This window comes from Apteryx mantelli, chromosome 1, assembly GCF_036417845.1.
Source record: "Apteryx mantelli isolate bAptMan1 chromosome 1, bAptMan1.hap1, whole genome shotgun sequence".
Lineage (NCBI taxonomy): Eukaryota > Metazoa > Chordata > Aves > Apterygiformes > Apterygidae > Apteryx > Apteryx mantelli.
This window is the reverse complement of record NC_089978.1, coordinates 148,787,799-148,808,251: the sequence shown is the minus strand read 5'-3', so window position 1 is coordinate 148,808,251 and position 20,453 is coordinate 148,787,799. Positions and strand designations below refer to the sequence as shown.

Here is a 20,453-nt window from a genome sequence, read left to right as displayed (position 1 = left end):
AAAAATTTTGGCCAGTCCTATAGTTGGTCTAGAAAGAGAACTGGGGGTAAGGAAGTTTGCGAGTTTCCTTAAATCTTAAAACCCTTTTTTCTCTATTGTTTGGGATGGGCAGGGGAAGAGGATATGATAAAGTAAATTAAAATTCAACAGTTCAAAAACATTTTTTCTTTGAATCCCCAAAATGTAAACTAGCTGTTAAAGTCAGTAATAAAACCTCTGTTGTGCTTAGAAAAACTGGCACATACGCAGAGTTAGAAAAGGACTTGTTTCTTTTTCACATACAAGTTTCTTCACCGTCCTCTGAAATTCTTGCACCAGGCAGAGTTTCTTTTTTGTTGCTATTAACTGGTTCTTTACTGGTTGGATTTTCTATATTTTTAATATCTGTCATCTCTTTGCTGTCTGGTTTGAACCGTTTCATTATTAAAACATAGAGCACTATGTATAAGAAACAGCATCCTGCCCGTAGTCCTGCGATGAGTCCAAGATAGATGTTTCTGGAAAAAAAAGCAACAAAACATGTTGCTGCTAGCAATGCTTGCCACTTCCGAGTGAAATCATGAAAGATATCAAATACAATTAGGCATAGGCATTTATTCTTAGCCAGGCATTGATCCATGTTTTGAGAAATAACAGACAGAAAACAAAGCCAAGTTCCCAACTCCTTGCTGAAGATTTCAGCTCACCTGAACGCTTTTGTGTCGTAGACTCGGCAAGACCCAGATCCCCCGCAGCTTTTTGTTCCCCATTTCAAGCAGGTCTCATCTATTAAGGCACCAAAATAAATAGGAGCTGGGAGTCCTCCTGCAAAGAAAAGTCTTATTACATGATCTCAGAAATAGAGAAGTCAGAATTTAAAGTCATAGTGAAGAAATGGCAAAATGAATCTCAGTGTAGGTTTCTGCTGCAACAAAAAGGAACAAAACAGCCCAGTCCAGCTTTGAGATAACAAGACTTGTGAATTTTTTTTTAACCAAATACTGAAAGGGAATGGAGTGGATGGACAATTACAGCATTGTAATTTTTCAGTTCCAGTTCAGGGGAAAAAAAGTTAGTAATTCCACTTTAATATTATTTTTACCAGAATTTTAACTTCTGTTGTTTAAAGAAATAATATAACCAAAACTTCTTTGTCAGTCCCTGGTGTGGAATTATGTGCCATGATATATTAATATATATATGTATAAATATACCTATTTGGGTATTATACAACTGTTTCCCATTAAAACGGTTAATTCAGTGCAAAGGGCTCAATCTAAGCATTTGGTCAAAATCAAATATAAAATGAGTGTGTTGCTGGACTAGAACTTAAAGACAGTCATAATGCTTTAATATAATGAACTAGCTATTTCAGGGGTAATGTGTGGTTTTGTGAAGAAAGCTATTTCCTAAAAGCATGAGATTGATTCTCTGCAGCACTCAGCTAAAATACGGAGATTAAGGGAGAGAATCAAATGACCAGAAGGGCTTATCTGCATGGGGAAAGTTTCAAAAGGTAGGACATGTTACATGTCTGAGGAATGGAATAGTTACTTCTTGTAGGCCAACACAAGAAGGAAAGGAATAGGTAGACTACATGCTGACTGTAAGAAAAGTGGTCAGCAACAGGGAGCATGGGTGTTAAGGGCATCCAGACTAATCCTGCTCAGGTAGCTGTGCCTGTTAATCAAAAAACACCCAAAGCTACAATGCAGTTTCCTTCCTTCACCTGATTTCTCTGCTGCACAGAAAACATTCTGAAGAGATAATTATAATATGTAACTATATACCAGGAAATAGGTACCAAACTCCTTCAAATATTTTGAAATTTGTTTTCTGCTTGTAAAGAAAAGTGTCATACAGTAAGTTTTGGAGAATTTCTTTTGTTCTGGCCTAGAACAAGGACATCCCACCAGCTAACTTTGGGTTTTCTCCTCCATTGCCTATTTGAATTCCAAAAGAAAATGAAACAAAGCTTTACCTAGTACTCTACCACCTAAAGTTTCAATCCCCACAGCGAAGGATTTCAAGTCTGGGGAAACAGATCTGAAAAGGAAACAAAAATAATACATTGTTTTGATGTTTTGGGGAACAGTAGACTAAAGTAGCTACACTGATGGCTGTGCTGTGAACATCTGCACCTGCCCCATCCCAAGAGTATTGTGGCTTACCTAGCACATTTCACCGGGGCTCTAATTGAAAACATTCACCAAAGTTAAAGTTCAGATGTTGAGCCTCCTTCCATTGATTTCAGTGGATGAACTCTCATTGGGCTAAATGGGAGAACCTTCAGGAACTACTCTTGAATCCAAGGAGAGCAGGTTTTAAAGACTTTTTGGAAAGCATACATGCAGATAAAACCCACCTGGGCCTCTAGCATTTTACGGAGAGACAGTGACCATGAGTTACCTGGTTATAAAAGCACCTCATTCCTACCAGTGGAGATAAGGCCTGCGTCCATCAGGCAGATTAGAAGAATTCACAAAAAGAGCAGAAGGGAGCACTGAGCTGGCACTGGGGCAGACAGGACATTTGCTCTGACCTGTCTGTTTCCCAAACTGGAGTTTTTGCTAGGCCAGTATATCATATCTTCTTTCCAGCACTATTATTAATAACTGTTGATTATATGCACTAGCTGTCTGACAGCTTTCCCCAGTAAAGTTAACCTTGTCTGCAATCCAGGCAAGAAGTAAGAACAGCTGGACTAAGAAACACTGCAGAAGAATCAGCAATTTAGGGAAGAAAGTTAGCTAGTGAAGTGCCCTGCTTGCTGAAGATTGTAATTCACTTGTAAGCACAAGTGGAAAGAAACTTCCATGTGAAAGGCACAAAATATTGTCTTTTCTTCTAAGTATAACATAGCAGTGTTGCTTGACAATCAAGGGAACAAAAATAAAAAATTACTGCTGATAACATAATTCTGTTTATACCAGCTCTAGATAAAATAGACTATTCAAATTTTCACATATTTCCACAACACAGACAGCATTCTGAGACAACAAAGCTTTTTGGTAAACCTCTTAACAAAGGTGAATGTTTCTTTCTTGAGTAAGGTGAAAAGTACAGCCACTTTGGAAATGGGGTAGCACCATATCTTATTTCAAGTTCATTGCTCTGTTAAACACATCCCTCTTGTTGGAAGTAAAATGTAATGTACAGAATCAGCATAAGGCCTACCCATTATCAAAGTATATATTAGGTCTTAAAGTGGAATTAAGTGGTGGATAGACATTCCGTTATCCCTCCAAACAGAGGCGGATTTTAGAGAACAGGGAAAGACACACAACCCCAGTTTGATCAGAATGCCATTCCTCAGAACAGGAATGAAATGGTAGATATCGTACTTTGGTTCTCTTTTCCCCAAGCTTTAGGGTCAAGGTAAGGCAAAATATTTCACCTAAACATTATCATATATGTAGGAGTGCCTCCTAAGCATAAAATAAATGCACATGCGGCCTGTAATGCTAAAAAATAGGGAAATGTTTTGGTACAGCTTTCTCTTTGGCATTGTCCCAAAACTGCAGAGGAATTGCCAAGTCCATGTCCTTGTCCTTCCACACAGCTGCAATTGTGAAACACCTGAAAGATGAGAAGAAAAATTTATTTAATCAGAATTCAGTGTATTCTGTGTACTACCTATTAGGAGGTAGATTTTTCACTCCGTGTAACAGGCAGGCTGTTGTTTATGCTGAGAGAGCCTCCCTAATCGTCTTTGCAGACTGATGGCCAAGTACATTGGTATGCTCCAGCCGCTCTAAGCTGCTCCAGACACACAAAGCAACCATGATTCTGGTTTCAGCCGTGCTGCTGCTAGGACAGAAAGTGCTCTGTGTGTGCTGAAGATGGGCCAAAGCTATAAAATTCAGACATGAAGTCTGAAGCCATTCTGACCAGGGATGCTATGAAGTACATAAAATAACAATAAAGGTATAGATATGGGCCTGAATGCGAACATGTGTATCTATTATTATGTATCTAAATCAGCATTTGGCCTTGGATTGAAAGTGGGCTGTGTCATAGCCATTGAAGCCAGCAGGCAATGTGGGTTCGAATGCCAGTCCTACTGATGTGAAGCATGAGTATATGGCTATGCATATCACCAAGGCAGAATACATCGCCTGTCTTTTTCAGTATTGGTATGAGAAGTCATTCGTGCTTCTGCCAGAAGACATGGCCATTCACACAATTAATATGACAATTTTCTTATTTTTCATTGCTTTGCAAAACAACTTAAGGGAATTTTCAAAGCTGTATAGTAATGGTTATTTGAATGGAGAGGTATGACTAAAACTTTGAAAATGAAAGCTAATGGTCTAAACATTCAGCATGTGCCATAACATCCTTAATTTACAGCATTTGGAAGTTCTTATGATGGGTATGTATAGGCTCAGACTAGGGTTCCATTGTAAATATTCATATATTTAAATATTTGTATTTGTAAACTTTTTGTATTTGTAAATGTATTTGTATTTTTTGTATTTGTAAATATATTTTTTAATTTTATATATTTAAATATTTGCATAACTTAAATATTTGTTTAGATATTGTTTCTGGCTATAAACATGATAACGTAAAACCTGGGGTTGAGCTCTATGTATTTTCCCTGTAATGCAAAGCCTTTTCAGATTGATGTTGTGACATAAGGAAAGCTTAGTTCAGCCACCTAGTCTTCATAAGCACTTATCTTCAGCAAGGACTAAGGATAACCCAGTCAACTGCTCACTGAAGCAGGCCAGGACCTTTCACATGATCTGATGATGATGCTCAACTTTGAGGGTCATAAACTGCAGCAGAAAAGTAGTAGCAGTTACAAGAGCAGCAACAGACTAAATGAAGCAGATAATCTGGTCATGCAGTGTCATCTTAACTGCACTTACATGAAGATAGACCTTGCTAGCTCTTTCCAGTGTAATTTGCAAAGAGCGAAACATTTCCTAGGGCTCTGGACCTACCTTTTCTAAATCCAGCTGTGGCAGTAATAGCAATCCTGTCCCTGATGCTGTTAATATCTCCAGCAAGCAGTGCCAATGAGTGCTGTTTACTTCACATCAGGCACAATTAACTGTTTTATGTTGCTGATCCAAGCCAAACCAGGCAATCTGGCCCAATGTGAACTAAAGATCGTTCACAAAAAATGTTGGGGTCTTGAGGATGCTCCTCTGCCCATGACCTAGCTGACTTAAATTAAAGTGACGGAGCCCTGCTTAAAACTTTGCAGGCAGTTTAAGCAGAGGTGAGCACAAAGGCCTACATTTACAGGTCTTCCAGCTGTACAGTTTAGAGGTAGAAGCTATTTAAGTCAACACAGCTGGGCTGACTGAATCCCCTGTGCAGCTGCTGCTCCACTGCTATGGCAGCTTGGGAAAGCAGGCAATTCCAGTACCATTCATACTGGTTCATGAAAACAGCACTCACAGTTTTATACAGATCTGCACAGGATTTGCTGATACAATGACAAAGGTAAAGGTCTTCTAAAGCAGACCACTCTTAGCTGTGTTGGACCTATGCAATAAGAGATCTACTGAGAAACTTAAAATGAAATTTATAGTCATCTTGCTGAGAAGAAAATAATTTAAGCTAAATTTCAAAATTTAAAATAAAAGCATTCAAGAAATTTTAGTCAAGAGTCTGGGAGTTTTACATCTCTCCTGAGTGGCTTGCTTACCTCTTCCCAACTCTTTCTGAAATCCTACCTGGAACCTTGCATTCACTCAGTTACTACTTCATGGTTTAACAGTACGGACTGGACATCTGTCTCCATGGGATTTCTTAATCAAAAAGCCCCCCAAAAAAGAACAGATAGAGAAATCCAGTTATATGAATAATCATCTGTCCAGCTACACATTTACCATATCCTTTCCAGTTCCTGTTGATGATTTACACCCAGCAAAGCAGGCTGTCATGTAAGTGATCCCATTGTCCCCACATACAGGGTCCCACTGGTTCATCTTGCAGCTGCAGTCAGCATTGCAACTGGCTATGAAGCTGTTTTGGAGGGACGAGAGTTGTTTTAATCTGCAGGAAAAGATCAGGAAGAAACAAAGGAATTATGTAGTTGAATTATAACTTCAGACAAAATATGTGAGAGTAGGTAGGAAAAAATGAGAAAGTGAAGCAACGCTCGTGGACAGATATCTGCTAGCATCCAACAGCATCCAATAGACTGTGAAGCTGTTGTATGGAGACTAAGCAATTGTCAGCTAAACCAATGTTCTCTTAAGAGCTCATCTCATCTCATCATGTATTAACAGTTTTATCCACTATTGCTGAAAAGGCATGTAACTCGCAAAGTAGGTATCCTTGGCTTTATTAAAGGGTAGGAGAACATGAATAAACACAAACTTGCAGGGAATATTTGATATTACTTTTTCATTTGAAAATTCAGTCCAAGAGAAAGAAAATCATACCCCAAATCTCTATCACCTTTAGACTAGCCATGCTCTTCCCTAGTGGTGGAGAGTTTGCCACATCTGCGTGTTGGAAGCGGTGATATAATACTTTCCATAAAACTACAGCAGCAAGGTGTCCCTGACATTTGTTCACTGGATCAGAGCAGGTTAGCGGCAATGAAAGTCAAGGATGTCTGAGGGCGAAGTGTTGCTTCCACCTCAGCTCTGACCACATGCAGCAGCAGCTCTGCCCCTGGGCCAGGCTTGAGTTGTTTCTTACCAGATCTCATCTCTTATGGTACATTATCATGGACTTTTATAGCTTTCATTTTTATTAGAATTTCTGTAAGAAACATCTAAACTGACGCCCAAGGTGCTAAGCTAAGAGGATGGCAACAAGAGCTGAGAACTAAAGAAGTGGCCAATGGCTCTGCAGGCACGGTAGCAGGGCTCTATTTTCAGAAAGTGTGAAGAGCCCACAATCCACAAATCACCCAAGCTTTAAGGTGGCTTACATCCACAGATTTAAAAAACATGACCTGAATTCACAAATTAAAGAAAAAGCGTTAAAAATTTTCCTTTTCTTCATCCCTACCCCTAATCCAAAACAAACCTCATGGGAGCTACACTTCTCCTAAAGTTTTTTAGGATGGAAAATAACTGGTTTCCTTTTAGCCTTTGCTGTGATACGGCTGGTCTTCAAACCATAAATTATTAAACTGGTGAAATAGTATGTGTCTCACTTGACCAGAGAAGTCTGATCACATGATAAATTCTCCAGTCACTCCCAACTGTCAGGGACTAGAAAAACTGTAATTGCTCTTTCAGTATTTGCTATCTTGGTATTTCTGGCTTATTCTTTAGTTCTGTCTACAGCATCTGATGTTGCACTCTGCCACAGTAATCACCACTGACCAAAACTGACATCTTTTGCATAACTAACCTCGAAGCTGAACTAGGTTTCAGGTTTGCCAAGATACCTAGGTATTTCCCTGAGCATATGCTCAGTTTCAAGAAACACAGGCCTGAGTTTCTGTTTGAACTGAAAATCTAGCAAGACCTGCCGGATTTAGTTTAATCCTTTAAAACCCCTTTAAATTTGTCAGACCAGCCTGAGCTAAATTTACACAGTAGGCAAAATGTTCTCAAGAAGGCATGACCCTGGCCCTGGTAAGGGAGGGGGAACTTCTGTTTGGGCAGCACACGCTCCTCAGGTAACCAATCTCTATCTTTCAGTGGAAAAAAATAGACTCAGGTAGGTAGGTAGCTCCAGATACTAAGGGAGGCTGGTATCTAGCAGTGCAGGCTGATAACTACTGAGCTAGAGAACGGTGCCTTCTAAACGTAAAGCCATTGGGGTGCTACAAGGAAGCCACCTTCAACACTTTTTATACCTCTCACTCCCTATGGGGCCTATTTGGCCTAGGAGGCCAGCTTTAAATTAAACCTTTGAAATAAAATATAAACATTTCAATTACTTGAGATCAATTTCATCTCAGTGATTTGCCAGCGTACAAAGTTACCTTGCCAATATTCATCAAGAAACAATTTCCCCCCCCCCCAAAAAAGTCCAACTTAACTGAAACTTGAAAACCAAAGTCATAGTATTCTGCACATCCCCAACACTAGGTATCATTTCAGCCTGTCAAGTCTGTTTTAACTCCTAGGATCCTCTTGTGTGTGTTACTAGTAAGGGAGCGATGAAGTGACATAACCACAGTAGCTTCACTCTCTGAGCTGAAATGGCACTGATTGACACTAACAGGTAACTTGGTACACTAAGGTTTCAAAGACAAATTAATCAGCTTTTAAACATACAAATATAAATATATCTTTGACACAGAAGGCTATAGCAATATGCTACAGTAAATCAACAGAGAGGCTATATTTCAGAACTCATCCAAATTCAGTTTAAAATGTTTTCTAAATTAGAAGGTTCTTAGTGCAGATGAGATTATGAGCCCAGATGAGATTATGAGAGTAAAAGAATTCAAGTGCATGCAAAATATTCTGAACAAGAGAGGAAACAATTATGGCAAGAGGCAAAACCAGCACAAACCCAAGGGAATACATACCCAGAGTAGGGCACTGTCAAACCAGCCACTTGGAGCACCTCACAACTGCACGTAAAGTACAAGAGATTTAAGAGATATGCTATTATAAAGGTGATGCCTGCAAACTTTGCCATTCCAGTTACATGCAGTTTGAATTTCTTAATCAGAAAGCCTCCTAGAAACATCCCCAGGATCGTGATGGGTAAAAGTATCACACCTGCAAATAAAAGGCAACAGAAAGATGTTAATTGCTGCCACTTAGACCCTTTTTAGAGTAAATATCTGATACTAATAGTTCCCCCTCCACCCCCCCCAAAAAACCCAAACCCCCCAAAAAACAAAAAACAGATACTGACCTTTTTTCAGACTGGTCCTTTGACATTCTATGAATTTTTCTTACCTTTAACTAATTTTTATTATTTCTTCATTTTCTTCCTACTCCCGTTATGGTTTTAAAAAGCTTAATTCCTCAATATTCCCTACCTTTTTTATTGTACTGTTGTTAGTATGTATACTGATGTAACAGAACTTATACAGGTGTCTATTAGAAAATGGAGTATATAAGATAAATGTCATAGCTCATGGGAACTTTTTCATCTAATGTAAACCATTACACTTCCTGAAGATTACGAAAAGTCCCAAAAACAGAATGTGAAAGGAAGGAATGTCTGGTTTTGTACGAGATTCCATTTTGCTCTGAGACTGAATCATGGAAAGATTTTCACTTAGATTTAATATCTGTTCAACATCTCATAAACTCCAGCCCTAATATTTACGTGCCAAATAGAGAGCTCTTACTTTTCTATTCTGAGGGGTTTGTAATTCTCTGCATGTTTTTTTTTTTTGTCATGCTGTTTTTGTAAAATTTTACCTGTATCCAAAAAAGAGAAAGAGGAAAAAAAAAGTTCTTTCCACTTTTGTACCTGACTCACAGCAAAAGCAGACCTGCTTCAGATTAAAGTAATGGAATACAGGTTCTGCAATGTCCTCAAATACCCTGGGTTTTCTTGCCAGTTTATGAGACCATGTTCATCCAGCGCTGCAAAATATTAATATTATTCAGCTTTTTTTTTTTTTGTAGAAAACTAAAATGAAATTATTTTTGAGGAAACTGGCAAATAAAAGAATTTTGAGATGAATGAAATGACTTGAAATTTTACACTTTGTTTTTTGATTGTTTATATGGTTTTGATTGTTTTATAAAATTTGTATTTGTAATCAAAACTGAAGAACATATGAACCAAACTGTTATTCTGGAAAGGAAAATCAGACATTTCTTTGGACATTTTTGAAAGTAAACAATCTTGGATCTTTTAGTTGCTATTAGTTGCAGTTTATGTGGGGTTTGTTTTCATGAAGATTGACACAAATTCACAATCCCAATCTCATTCTTTGAAAAAAGCTTCAACTAAAAAATTCACCCAGTTCTAATAATGTACTAGCCCACTATATTAGGAACACCAGGAAAATTTACACCAAAATTAACATCCACTTTCAAAATACAGCAGGAAACTAATAAACGTCCACACAGGTTTTTTTAACCCCGAAAAGTTCACAGGAGCTCTTCTTAAAACAGAGGACAAAACAACAAAGAAAATCTTCCTTTTTGATTTTAGAATAAAAAGAAGACAGGTACCTACCAATTAGAAAGATGGCTCTTGCCACAGATACATTGAATTGCTGCTCCATAAACTTTGTCTCATAGGTTATCAGTCCAACAAGAGAATTGTACTGCAAAATAGTGAGGAGCACGTACACCAGGAAAACTGGGTTTCCAAACAGCTTCTTCAAAGTTGGTAGGAAATCTGCAATGGAGAGGTATATGCTGTACACCCTGCTAAACACAGAGAAGAGTTGTTTTGGCATCTGTTAGCTAATAAACCTAACCTTGATTTAATTAATAGCAGGACATAATTTTTTGCCTATCAAAATATATGCTTGTCAAAGTGAGAATTTTCCCAGTTGCCAACACATGATTTACAGAGTTACTGCTGCATGAAGCAGCAATGATGAATGGTATGGTGGATGCTGGACTGGGAATCAGAAATCCCAAATTATCTTGTCTGTAACACAGGACTATTCATCAAAGGCAACACAGCTTGCAACACCAATCATCAATGCCCAGACAGGAGAATGCCCCAACATTAAAATTCTCTATTATGTACTAAGCAAAAATTTTGTTGCCTAAAGTAGAAGCCTTCACAAACCACGTGAGAGCACCACACGTGGTACCAGGGGTGGCATTAGGAGAAAGGGATTCGGAGCGCCTGGCTCAGCCAAAGGCAGGAACCTTTGCTGGGATCCTTGATTACAGTACTTAAGTCCATAAAATTAAGCAGTGAAGAAGAAAAGCTTGTGATTAGCCTGTAGTCTAGCTGTTGGTACACTTGCCTAAAAGATCAGACTTCAAAACACTTCTCAGGGAAGCATCCTATACACTAATGGGTACACGTGCATACATATGAATAAAACTCTCGTGGGACTGAGTCCAGCACTGGGTACTTGGCACTGATCTTGACTGTAGTAGGTTAATTTATCAAAGTCAGCATAACTGAGCTCATATACAGGAACCATGAATTCAGTGAAACCCCACCAACTGCCAATGAGGTACTTAGCCCCATGTTTCCCTCCCATATGTTGGCCTCAGTTAAAGAGAAACCTGCCAATAGCGAATTGCTCATTGATGAAGGGCTGGGATGTTTCATGCCCTCCCCCTTCTTATGGTTATAGCTGTAACACGTTGTATGACAACTACTGTGTTGAACTGGGAAGTGCTCAAAGCAACAGCATGAGCTTTTTCCAACTGTCTGACATAGCAGGAGGACTGAAGCACACCCTTGGCACTCAAGTATAATATTACAATTTAGAGAGAGCACTTTTGTCCATCATTTGCACTGCAGTAACATGCATTTCACTGCATGTTGTGCAAACCCATGCTCAGCTCAGAATGAACCCATGGGAGAGAATTCATGTGCAAACACTTGGCCGTAATCTTTCACCTTTTACTGCCTCAGAGAACTTTAACTGTGGCTGAACTGAGGGCTCTATTTTACAATGATCTCCCTGAACAGACACAGGGAAATGACTAATCTTCTGATTTTCATCCTCTCCTTCTTTTGGTAAGGAGTATGGCAGGAACCAGAAAGGCAACGAAGCTATGAAGCTGACTGCTCCACAGATCAGTAATCCAAGCCACCAGGCACCAACCCAGCGGGTGTCCTTAGGATTTATACTGATGGCATCTGTAAAATACAGAAAGACAGGAAAAGAGATTAAATACAAAAGAAAGCAATTAAACTTTAATTTAAACTTTCATTTATAAGATTTAAACAGCAGGAAAAAGCAGATTTATATTTCATGTGATGACTTAAAAGGCAGCTTGTATTAAATCAGTCCCATGCAGTCAAAAGTAAGAAGTGCCAGTGTCTCCATCTGGACCCATGGTGACCTTTCCTGCTGCAGACTAGCCTTTTAATACCTTCTGTGGGGATGGGTGACAGCAAGAGAGCCTTTTACCACCAAAAAAGAACGTCCCTTTCTCAATTTCCCACTGTCCCCTCCTTCTTCCAGCCTCAAACCCAACAGGTTTATCCTTGAAGTTCCTCAAATTTTCCTGGGACAGGAGACATATAAAGAGACATAAAAAAGTGAATTGGACAATGAAATGGGATTTCATATGGATCTTTGTTCCACTTGTATTCAGAGAACCTAATTTTTGCCAAAAGTCCATGAACAAAAGGCCTTCACCATTCTCTTAAAATGGGGATGGCCTTTCATTTGTTCATTCATTCTCAGCTACTCAACAAAGGTGTAATAAGGGCTGTCCCAGTCACAATACAGTGCTGGAGATGTAAATCAAACAGCAATAACATCAGCTTCTGAGTAGGAAAAACCTTTAGAGAGTCCCCCTTTTTGGAGTAGTAACCTGGGAATGCACTGTTAGTATGCAGGTTCCTATACTGCAGCCCTCTCAGCTACTAGAGCATCCCCTCACTGTCTCTTACCAATATCCACAATGCCAATATCAACCCACAGATTGGCGCAGAAAGATCCAAGCAGGAAGCCCAGGGTTGGCCCAAACATCCCCGCAGATCTCACAACGCCTGTAACAGGAAGGAGGCACAACAAGCAAGTGAGGAAGACACTATGTGAACAAGCATCCTGCTCCTCTGAGGAGAGGTATGGAGGAGACTAAAACAAATGGGCACAGACTGTTTGAGAATGTCTAAGGGTAAGTCTTTTAGAGGCAAGAAAATAAACTGTAAGCCCCCAGACCGCTAGTTGCAACATGAAGTGGGCTCCTTCACCCACAGAGGGCTTTGCTGAAGGCAGTGGGCTCTCACATGGACTCCCACATGCATTTTAATTGGCAAGGTCTGGGTCGCAGAACAAATATGAGGAAAAAGAATCTACTGCAGTGATTTTTACCCACCTCTTCCTCAAGTTCTCTCCTCAGATTTTTGTATTTCTGTTGCTCAGTTTATGGCAGTTAAAGAACATACAACTCTAGGTCCATTGAAGGTATCATAATTATGTTTATAACTCGCATGATGTTTTGTGATTTTAGAATTCAGAACTTTTCCCCTTACTGTATTTTCAGGTCATTGTTTAAGTAACAGCAGTTCTATTGACAATGTGCATGCAAGAAAACATGTTTTTGAAGCACATTTAAATGATAGAGGCAATAAAAGTGAACCCTGAGAATATTTTCATTGGGCAGCAAGGAAATATAAATCCGGCTGTATTTGAATAAAGTACCTTAGACAGAACTTTTGTTGATTCATTGAGCAGTAGAATAAGCAAACTAGTTAACGGATGAATTAATACGTACTTATGTACACACTGTGTTGGTTTACTGCGGAGATATTTCACTCATTAGTTTTGCAAACTCACTGCTGAATACAGTGATTGCTCAGCTAATGATCAGAGACTTCTGTAATGAATTCTTACAATGTAATTTAACCATATGAGTTTTCTTCTTTGCTTCATTACTTCAGTTGCATATTGCTTTCATTCAGAGCTCTCATTCTAATTCTTTGGAAAATCTGGCCTTTTAGATTAAATTCTGATGCTAAAGCATTTGACTTGTGTAGAGTCAGGATTTTGACACTGGAAGTCAGGAAATAGCTCTTTACATTTATCAGTCTAGAGCACATCTTACTGCTCCGCACTATGAAAGCTCATCTCCAAAGTTCAGATACTCAGTGACAAATTTCTAAACTAAACAGGTAAAAAACCCAGCACGCCAGTATCAGCAGCCTGGTATTTTACAGCATATGTCTTTAAGATACTATAAGTTATCAGGTAAACTAAGAAGAACAGGTGCAATAATTTTGCATATGCGTAAATAAGTTCTTAACTTTCACATTTGCATAGCTTTTAAATTAAAGAACAACTTCATTAATCTAATAAGCTTACACCTACATTTGATAAGATAAAATCAAATAAGTTCACTGTGATATTTTCCTACTATATTTTTGTATTTATCCTTTGTAATTAATAAACAGACTGAACTGTAAACAGTAAATCACTCAACGTATCAATTAATCAGCTGCTGCAAATAAACATACCTCAACCTAGCCTTTGTATTGACGAGTAACTATGACATACAACTGGTTTTAAATTTTACAACATACATTGGCCTCAGACATGTTTTTATTGAAGCCATTGAGTTCAATAGATACAGGATTATATGTTAGTGTTCAACTCTGTGATGTAATTTCATTCATTCACAGTCTCTCTTTCAGTGAGAAACCCATGGAAGTGGAGTACACCTCATTAAATAATTTTAATTGCCTATTATTCCTCTTAGAGAATGCTAAATCTGATAGCTACTGATGTTAATTAACCATGTCAACATTCAGTTTCAATTACACGCAGAAACTGATTTTAAAAAAAATTGGCCACCAAAAGCTTATAGCATGGGCCAGATCCTCAGAGACATAGTGGCAGCTCTTCTAGAGGCACCTAAGCAGGAGTTAGATATCTGAATACCATGAAATACCTAAGTTAGGTGATTAGTATGGGAGAATATTTATAAAAATAAGCAGTCAATCAGTCTCAGCCTTTCAAAGTTTTACTCCAACAAAGTGCATTCTCAGAGCAAAGCAAACTGGTCAGAGCCTTACAGTCCTACCTCCTAATGAATACCAGTTGCTTGCAGACAGTGGGTCAGGTTGTTATACCTCATAGTCATACTGAGCAGCGACCTGACGGGGAAGCACTTTTTAGGACTGTATGCCGTGTACGGTGCATCATACCAGCAAGGGCATTAACTCAGGACCACGTTGATGGCCTGGTAGAACTACATAAATTAAAGGGCTTGTGTAAAAAGATCAATTTTCTGTCTTATATAATTCTATAGTAAAGTTATCATCCTCTATTAAGTTCTGTAAGGTAGTTAAAACACAAAAAAAAGCGTCGTTTTTCCCTTTCTGTTCCATTCTATGGCAGCTCAGGGTTTTATTACTCTCAGCTGTCATCTGCACTACAGCTCTACCAAAAAAATCGTAATGCTGCATTCTACTGACATTTAGTGAAAAGCTGTCTCTGCCACAAAGTGGCATAAATAGTGGCACAATAGTGGTAGTAATCTACACTCTTGCTCAGCAAAACATCAAAGAGTAGGAGAAGAAATGGATACACATGAAGCTGATGCTTCTGCCTCAGGGTCAAATAACGAGATCAGTGTTCAAAATTCAACAGCAAGGCTTGACTTGATTTTTTTTCATTATAGGACAATACCTATTAAATATTTGAGAAAAATGCTGTCATAGATTGACTCAGACAACTGATAAAAATGAGATATAAAAGGAGTCAGAATGGGTCAAAAAGTGGAATTACAAGCCTACGATATTTCAGTGTTTTCTTTTTTGCACTTTGGTTAGTCCATTAAAATATTGAAATCTTTTAATTGAATAAGGCTCTGAAAAAATCTGTTCAGAATGTTAAAATGAAACATTTGGATACTCCATAAAAAAAAATATTTTGTTTCAGTTGCATGACCCAAACAAGTTTTCATTTGGTTGAATCTATACTATTCTCTGCGTCTCCTTCTGCTTTATATTTTCGGTCTCATTTCACCAGTAGCTCCCAACACATCACAATCTCTCCTAGATCAGACTTTGACAAGAAAAAAATTCAGCTGTACTTTTTAAACTACCTTTAATTATAAGCTCAGAGGTGATTAGAAATATTTCTGATGAGCGGGGAGTGGAACTTGTATTTTTGTCATCTCCATTCACAATATTTCCATTTTCTTTAAGCTACAGATTTCCTCATCACCAAATGAAGACATTTTCAATGGCCTTACCTTGCAGCCTCACCCATTGAGTTTTTCTTGAAATTAGTATGGTGTCTGACTATCTCTGTGACCAGTTCAGCTTCACCAAGTTTGTTCTGGGCAGCAGTTTCAAGAACCTTCAGTCACACAAAGACTCCAAGGTATAAAATCAAATTGGCAATAAATCAATTTGCTTGGGTGTAAGGCTTTCTGTCTTGGGCAATAGGGTATCTTTCCTCAAAACAACAACAACAAAATCCCAATTAGAAGTGATTTGTTACAACATCCTAGCAAGGGTTTGGTTTCTCCTTAGGTAACTATTGGCATTAAAAAGCTTTCATCAGTAAGTATGCTGCATGTAAAATTCAAAATGTGACCTAAAGGCTCTGAAACACATGTTTACATTACTGTGATTAAGCATAACTCTGGTATTTGTGGATAGGTGATTAGGAAGAATTTATTCTCTGAAGCTGTGGTACTGAAGGTGATATGCTAATGCCAAATATGAGTAATAAATACTTGCAGAGAAATAAGTATCTAACCCTGTTTCTTTTCATCAGAGAGAAAACTGGCACATGTAGCAGAAGCCAACTGGAGAAAGCAAGAGGAGCCTCTGGGAAATATCCCTCCAAGACAAAGATGAGATTTCTTTAGCACTCCTTATTTGTCTCTGCACAACAAAAAAATAACCAAAATAGAGTAGACAGATTTTTTGGCTTTGCTACAGAAATCTTAGAGAAAAGAATGTCGAAAATAACATCACCCATTTGGATATTACCTATGTAAAATGCTGAGTTTTCTTCTTTAGAAAAATCGTCAATATATGAAACCCCCAATGGCATAACTGGTGCTTCTCCAATTCCACGTAAAAGGTTTCCCATCAACACAAAGAGCCACAGATAGGAACTTGATGTTTTCTCACATCCTGCAGGCCATAAACATTTACACTTTTGTGAACATAATTTTGAGAATACTTTTTTGCAACAGAAAAATAACATAACATAAAATATTTTTGTACAACCATAGTATGGGTTTGTACATATCAGGGTTTCTAATAGGGGTTTCACTATTATGCTTTCCAAAAAAAAGAGGGTATATAAAATGAGGATAAGCGAAAGACAGGATTCCAGTGTCAGATTTTTTGCTTACCAGAATTTTTCGCTTCTCTTGGTGTTTCTGTAGCATCTAAAACTGGATGGTCCACAGGCAATGATGCAGAGCAAGCTGATAAACTTGTAGAAGAGTTGTCCACAGTAACAGTTATCCTTTCATAATTATAACTGGAAAACAACTGCGTAAAATACAACTGACATATGAAAATCTCTGTTTTGCAAGAAATGAGTATGAGCCTTGGGGGGCAACCCACCTCCAGAGCTTTTTTTTAAAAAAAAAAGGCAGAAAAAAAAAAGCATCTTCATGTGGGGACTGCACAATGTCTTCTAATGGTTACCTAGTTGCTAGGCTAACTGCAAGTTAGTATTTTTCAAGATGCTGTGACCACTCTGACACCAATATTTTCTTCAGTTAAAGAGCCAAAAAGTTGCTCTAAGATAAGGGATCATTCTTTAGACACAATAACAGAGATCCACCCACATCTGCCTACATACAATAGTGCTGATATTTTTCCCTACTGGCGCCCCTTTTCTTACCTATGTGACAGACATGTAATATAGAAATAACTCTATTAACTTAAAATTAGCTGTCTCAGGATCTAATAATAATCTGTCTGTGTCTATAAAGAGATTAACACAGGCTGCAAAATCCATGTCCCAGGTAGGCTGTATTTAGACAGTCAGCTACTACCGCAAGTCTGCTGAGTAACCTGCAGCTGGCTTGAGTAGAATTCACTACACTGGGGTGAAAGGAGAGCAGATATTCCTTCTGGTATTCCTTCAGATATTCCTTCTGACAATGCTATCAGCTGGTGGCATTTAATATTATGGTGGACAACAGTGAGGCCCCCATGGCCACTGGGTTTTGCACAGGGTTGTGGAGAACAGGTAATCTTCAGGACTCATCTGTGAGTTTGGAATAAGTCAGAAATTTCCCTAGCTCTGCTTCCATCCTGTGCTGTACCCTGCTATTTCACAGGCAGGGCAGTGACTGTGGCCACTTTCTGCACCACGGTCCCCACAGTCCTCCTTCTACGCTCTCTTTATCATAGGTGTAAGTCTTGGAGCTAAGGAAAATATACAGATAAATAATTTTAATTTTTGAGAGACAGAGGGGCTTTATTTTCAACTACTGTTCAGTAAGGCTGCTGAAGAACTGAAGAGGGAAGAACTGCTTCTGACAGCTATGTAGGCACTACAGCTTAGATCCTAAGGGCCTTTAGATACTTAACTCTCCCTGAGATCAGTGCAGAGTAGGTACACACCTTCATAATTTTAAAGAGCTCAGCATAAATAGCCATCATGGAGAAAGAGACCCCTTCCAACAAGATCTCATTAAGAGTTTAAGTATTTAAAAAGGAGCACATCTAAAAAAAAAATCTGTGTCTATTTACCTGTTTCATGTGAAAAATTCAACTCAGTTTATACATAATTCTGTAGCCATACAAAAACCTTGAACTTCAGGTTTCTCTCTTACCTACCTAGTAGAAAGAGCTGTGCTTTCAGAAAGGAAATCAAAAAGTCAAAATTAAAAAAATCCACCTACTAAAACCTTCTACCTATCTGGAGGAATCTACTATTGTCAAGGTTTTAACTGAGATATTTGATAAAAAAAAAATCATATGATCAAGTTCAATTACTACACACTGTGAAAACTGTCCATATTTACCGTCCCATTAGGAACTGAGGCATCACTGATAAAAATGCTCCAAGTGACATGATGAGACATCCAACAGCAATTACTTTTGGTCGATGAACTTTTGGTCCAAGATAACTCACCAATACCATTACCATTAGGTTACCTGCACCATCAGAAAAAGGTATCAGTAAGATTACAAAAGAAAAGGTGTTTGGGGGGAAAAAATGTGTTAAGAAGGAGTATTTTTCCACTCTCCCAGAAAGTACACATACCTATCTCAAAGCTGCCATCAATGATGCCAACAACTGATGATGAAATTTCAAATCTCCTTTCAATTTGGCTGGTCATGCTCTTCATGTAGCTTCCAGAAAATCCTTTGGCAAAAAAGGAAAAAGCTAGAGCTCCAAGAAATATCTGAAGAGAGAAAATAATGGGGTTTGCAAAGAAACAAATTTTTCTTCACAGCTGGATGGCTCAGCAATCTACTCAAGGAACACAAGAATCGGATACTTTGTTTACTAATTCTGCATGAAGAGGTTCTTTCCACTGTTTTCATTTAAACAGATGTTACGTACTTTACCTTTGGTGGCCTGCACAGCCTCTTTTACAATGAAGAAGAAAGTTGAGAGGCGTTGACTCTGTGCACTTTCTACCTTTCTACCACATATTGTTTTAGCTGTTTCCTTTTTTGGAGAAAACTTGCAGCATAAAGCTGTTTCTTATTGGTATTATTACTATGCCATGTTCTTATTACTCTTACTTTTTCTCTTCTAAAAATACAGATAAAAAGATGTAGCTGCTTTAGCAATTACTACTATGATTATACCACATCTGTAAGGCATTCATTAGCAAAATATGGCACCATCTCTTAACTGTTGAATACATCTATTGAATTTGAGGTGCTTGGAATCACAACCTAAAACACTGTTTCCAAAACATGTAGTGTAAAATACTATCTTACAGAATTAACTACATTTTGATAGAACTTGAAATTATGTTTTTCAGTATTCTAAAGAAAATATATGCTGAGGGCTACTCTCCATACCTTTAACTTTGAACAATTATGGCACATGCGCTTGGCAAGAACTGCTCTGCCATTGTTGTCCTGCAATGGTGGCTTGTCTTTAAGTTGGTCAGTAGTGATTCTCCCATCCATGATTTTCCTCCTCTAAATTTGATATGTAGGTTTTCCTGTTTGGAAGATATGACCGTGAGTCACTATTATTTACATAGCAATAAAAGCTTCTCCAATGTTTTTCAGGCATGCTAGACAGTGAGACACTACTTGAAGCACTTACACAGTAAAGTTTTTTCTCAGAGGGGATCTTGAGCAGCGTTCAAAGTGTCATTATAATGATTTAAGGGTTGCTGCACCTGCTTTGGAAAATCTGCTTTTTAGGAGATTTCAGTACCTTGACTGAATTAATGGGAATTTAGAGATAACTTTCTCACAGTTTTTAGAAATCTGTACAGAGAAGGAAAGTCCCTGAGCAGCTGGAGGCTAGGAGAGTATGTCAGAGAAACATCTCCATTGTGCTTGAACTAATTCTTATATTTTTCCTTAGGCATCTGCTTTTGGTCACTGTCCCAGGATAAATGAAACTTTGGTCTGATCCAGCATGGCTACTGATATTACGTACTATTCACAAAGATTTCCACTGACTTCATAATCTATGAATTTGCAGAAATACTGAACACTCCTCTGTACATTTCTGGCAGTACTCCTATGAATAAAATTATTTATTGGATAAACGTTTGTAGAATCAGACCCTAAATGATGACAGAGGAGTAAATAAAGCAAGGAATATGGTAAAGAAAAAGATGTATTAGAAAAAAAGAGGACAAAGACTAAAAGAAACAACGGTTATCTTCAAGGCATATGGGCCACAAGTTTCTGCAAAAAAGAAGTTAAATGTAGCTATTTTAATGAGACTGCCAAATTTTCTCATTAAAATTTAACTCTGATACAAGGAGTTGTCTTAGCTACATGAGTTGATG

At 38.2% G+C, this 20,453-nt stretch overlaps 1 protein-coding gene across 1 annotated transcript; it reads right to left on the bottom strand.

Moving 5' to 3' along the window:
- Positions 1 to 274: 274 nt before the first annotated feature.
- Positions 275 to 19,611, bottom strand: LOC106488417 (solute carrier organic anion transporter family member 1C1-like). Its single transcript, XM_013947296.2, has 14 exons — positions 19,501 to 19,611; positions 18,728 to 18,869; positions 18,486 to 18,618; positions 16,854 to 16,984; positions 16,483 to 16,629; positions 12,427 to 12,525; positions 11,422 to 11,664; positions 10,063 to 10,227; positions 8,444 to 8,639; positions 5,829 to 5,994; positions 3,377 to 3,558; positions 1,961 to 2,025; positions 687 to 804; positions 275 to 497 (listed from the first exon to the last, which is right to left on the bottom strand). The coding sequence occupies exons 1-14, from the start codon at positions 19,609 to 19,611 to the stop codon at positions 275 to 277; spliced, it is 2,121 nt and encodes a 706-aa protein (XP_013802750.2).
- Positions 19,612 to 20,453: the final 842 nt, after the last annotated feature.

Coding starts and splice junctions, on each gene's coding strand:
- LOC106488417 (XM_013947296.2), bottom strand. CDS start 19,611: ATGGATGGGAGAATCACTACTGACCAACTTAAAGACAAGCCACCATTG. Junction 10,228..11,421: donor GTTCTCTGAGGCAGTAAAAG/GTGAAAGATTAC, acceptor TCTCCATTGCAG/ATTTCCTACCAACTTTGAAG. Junction 498..686: donor TACGACACAAAAGCGTTCAG/GTGAGCTGAAAT, acceptor TTTTTTTTCCAG/AAACATCTATCTTGGACTCA.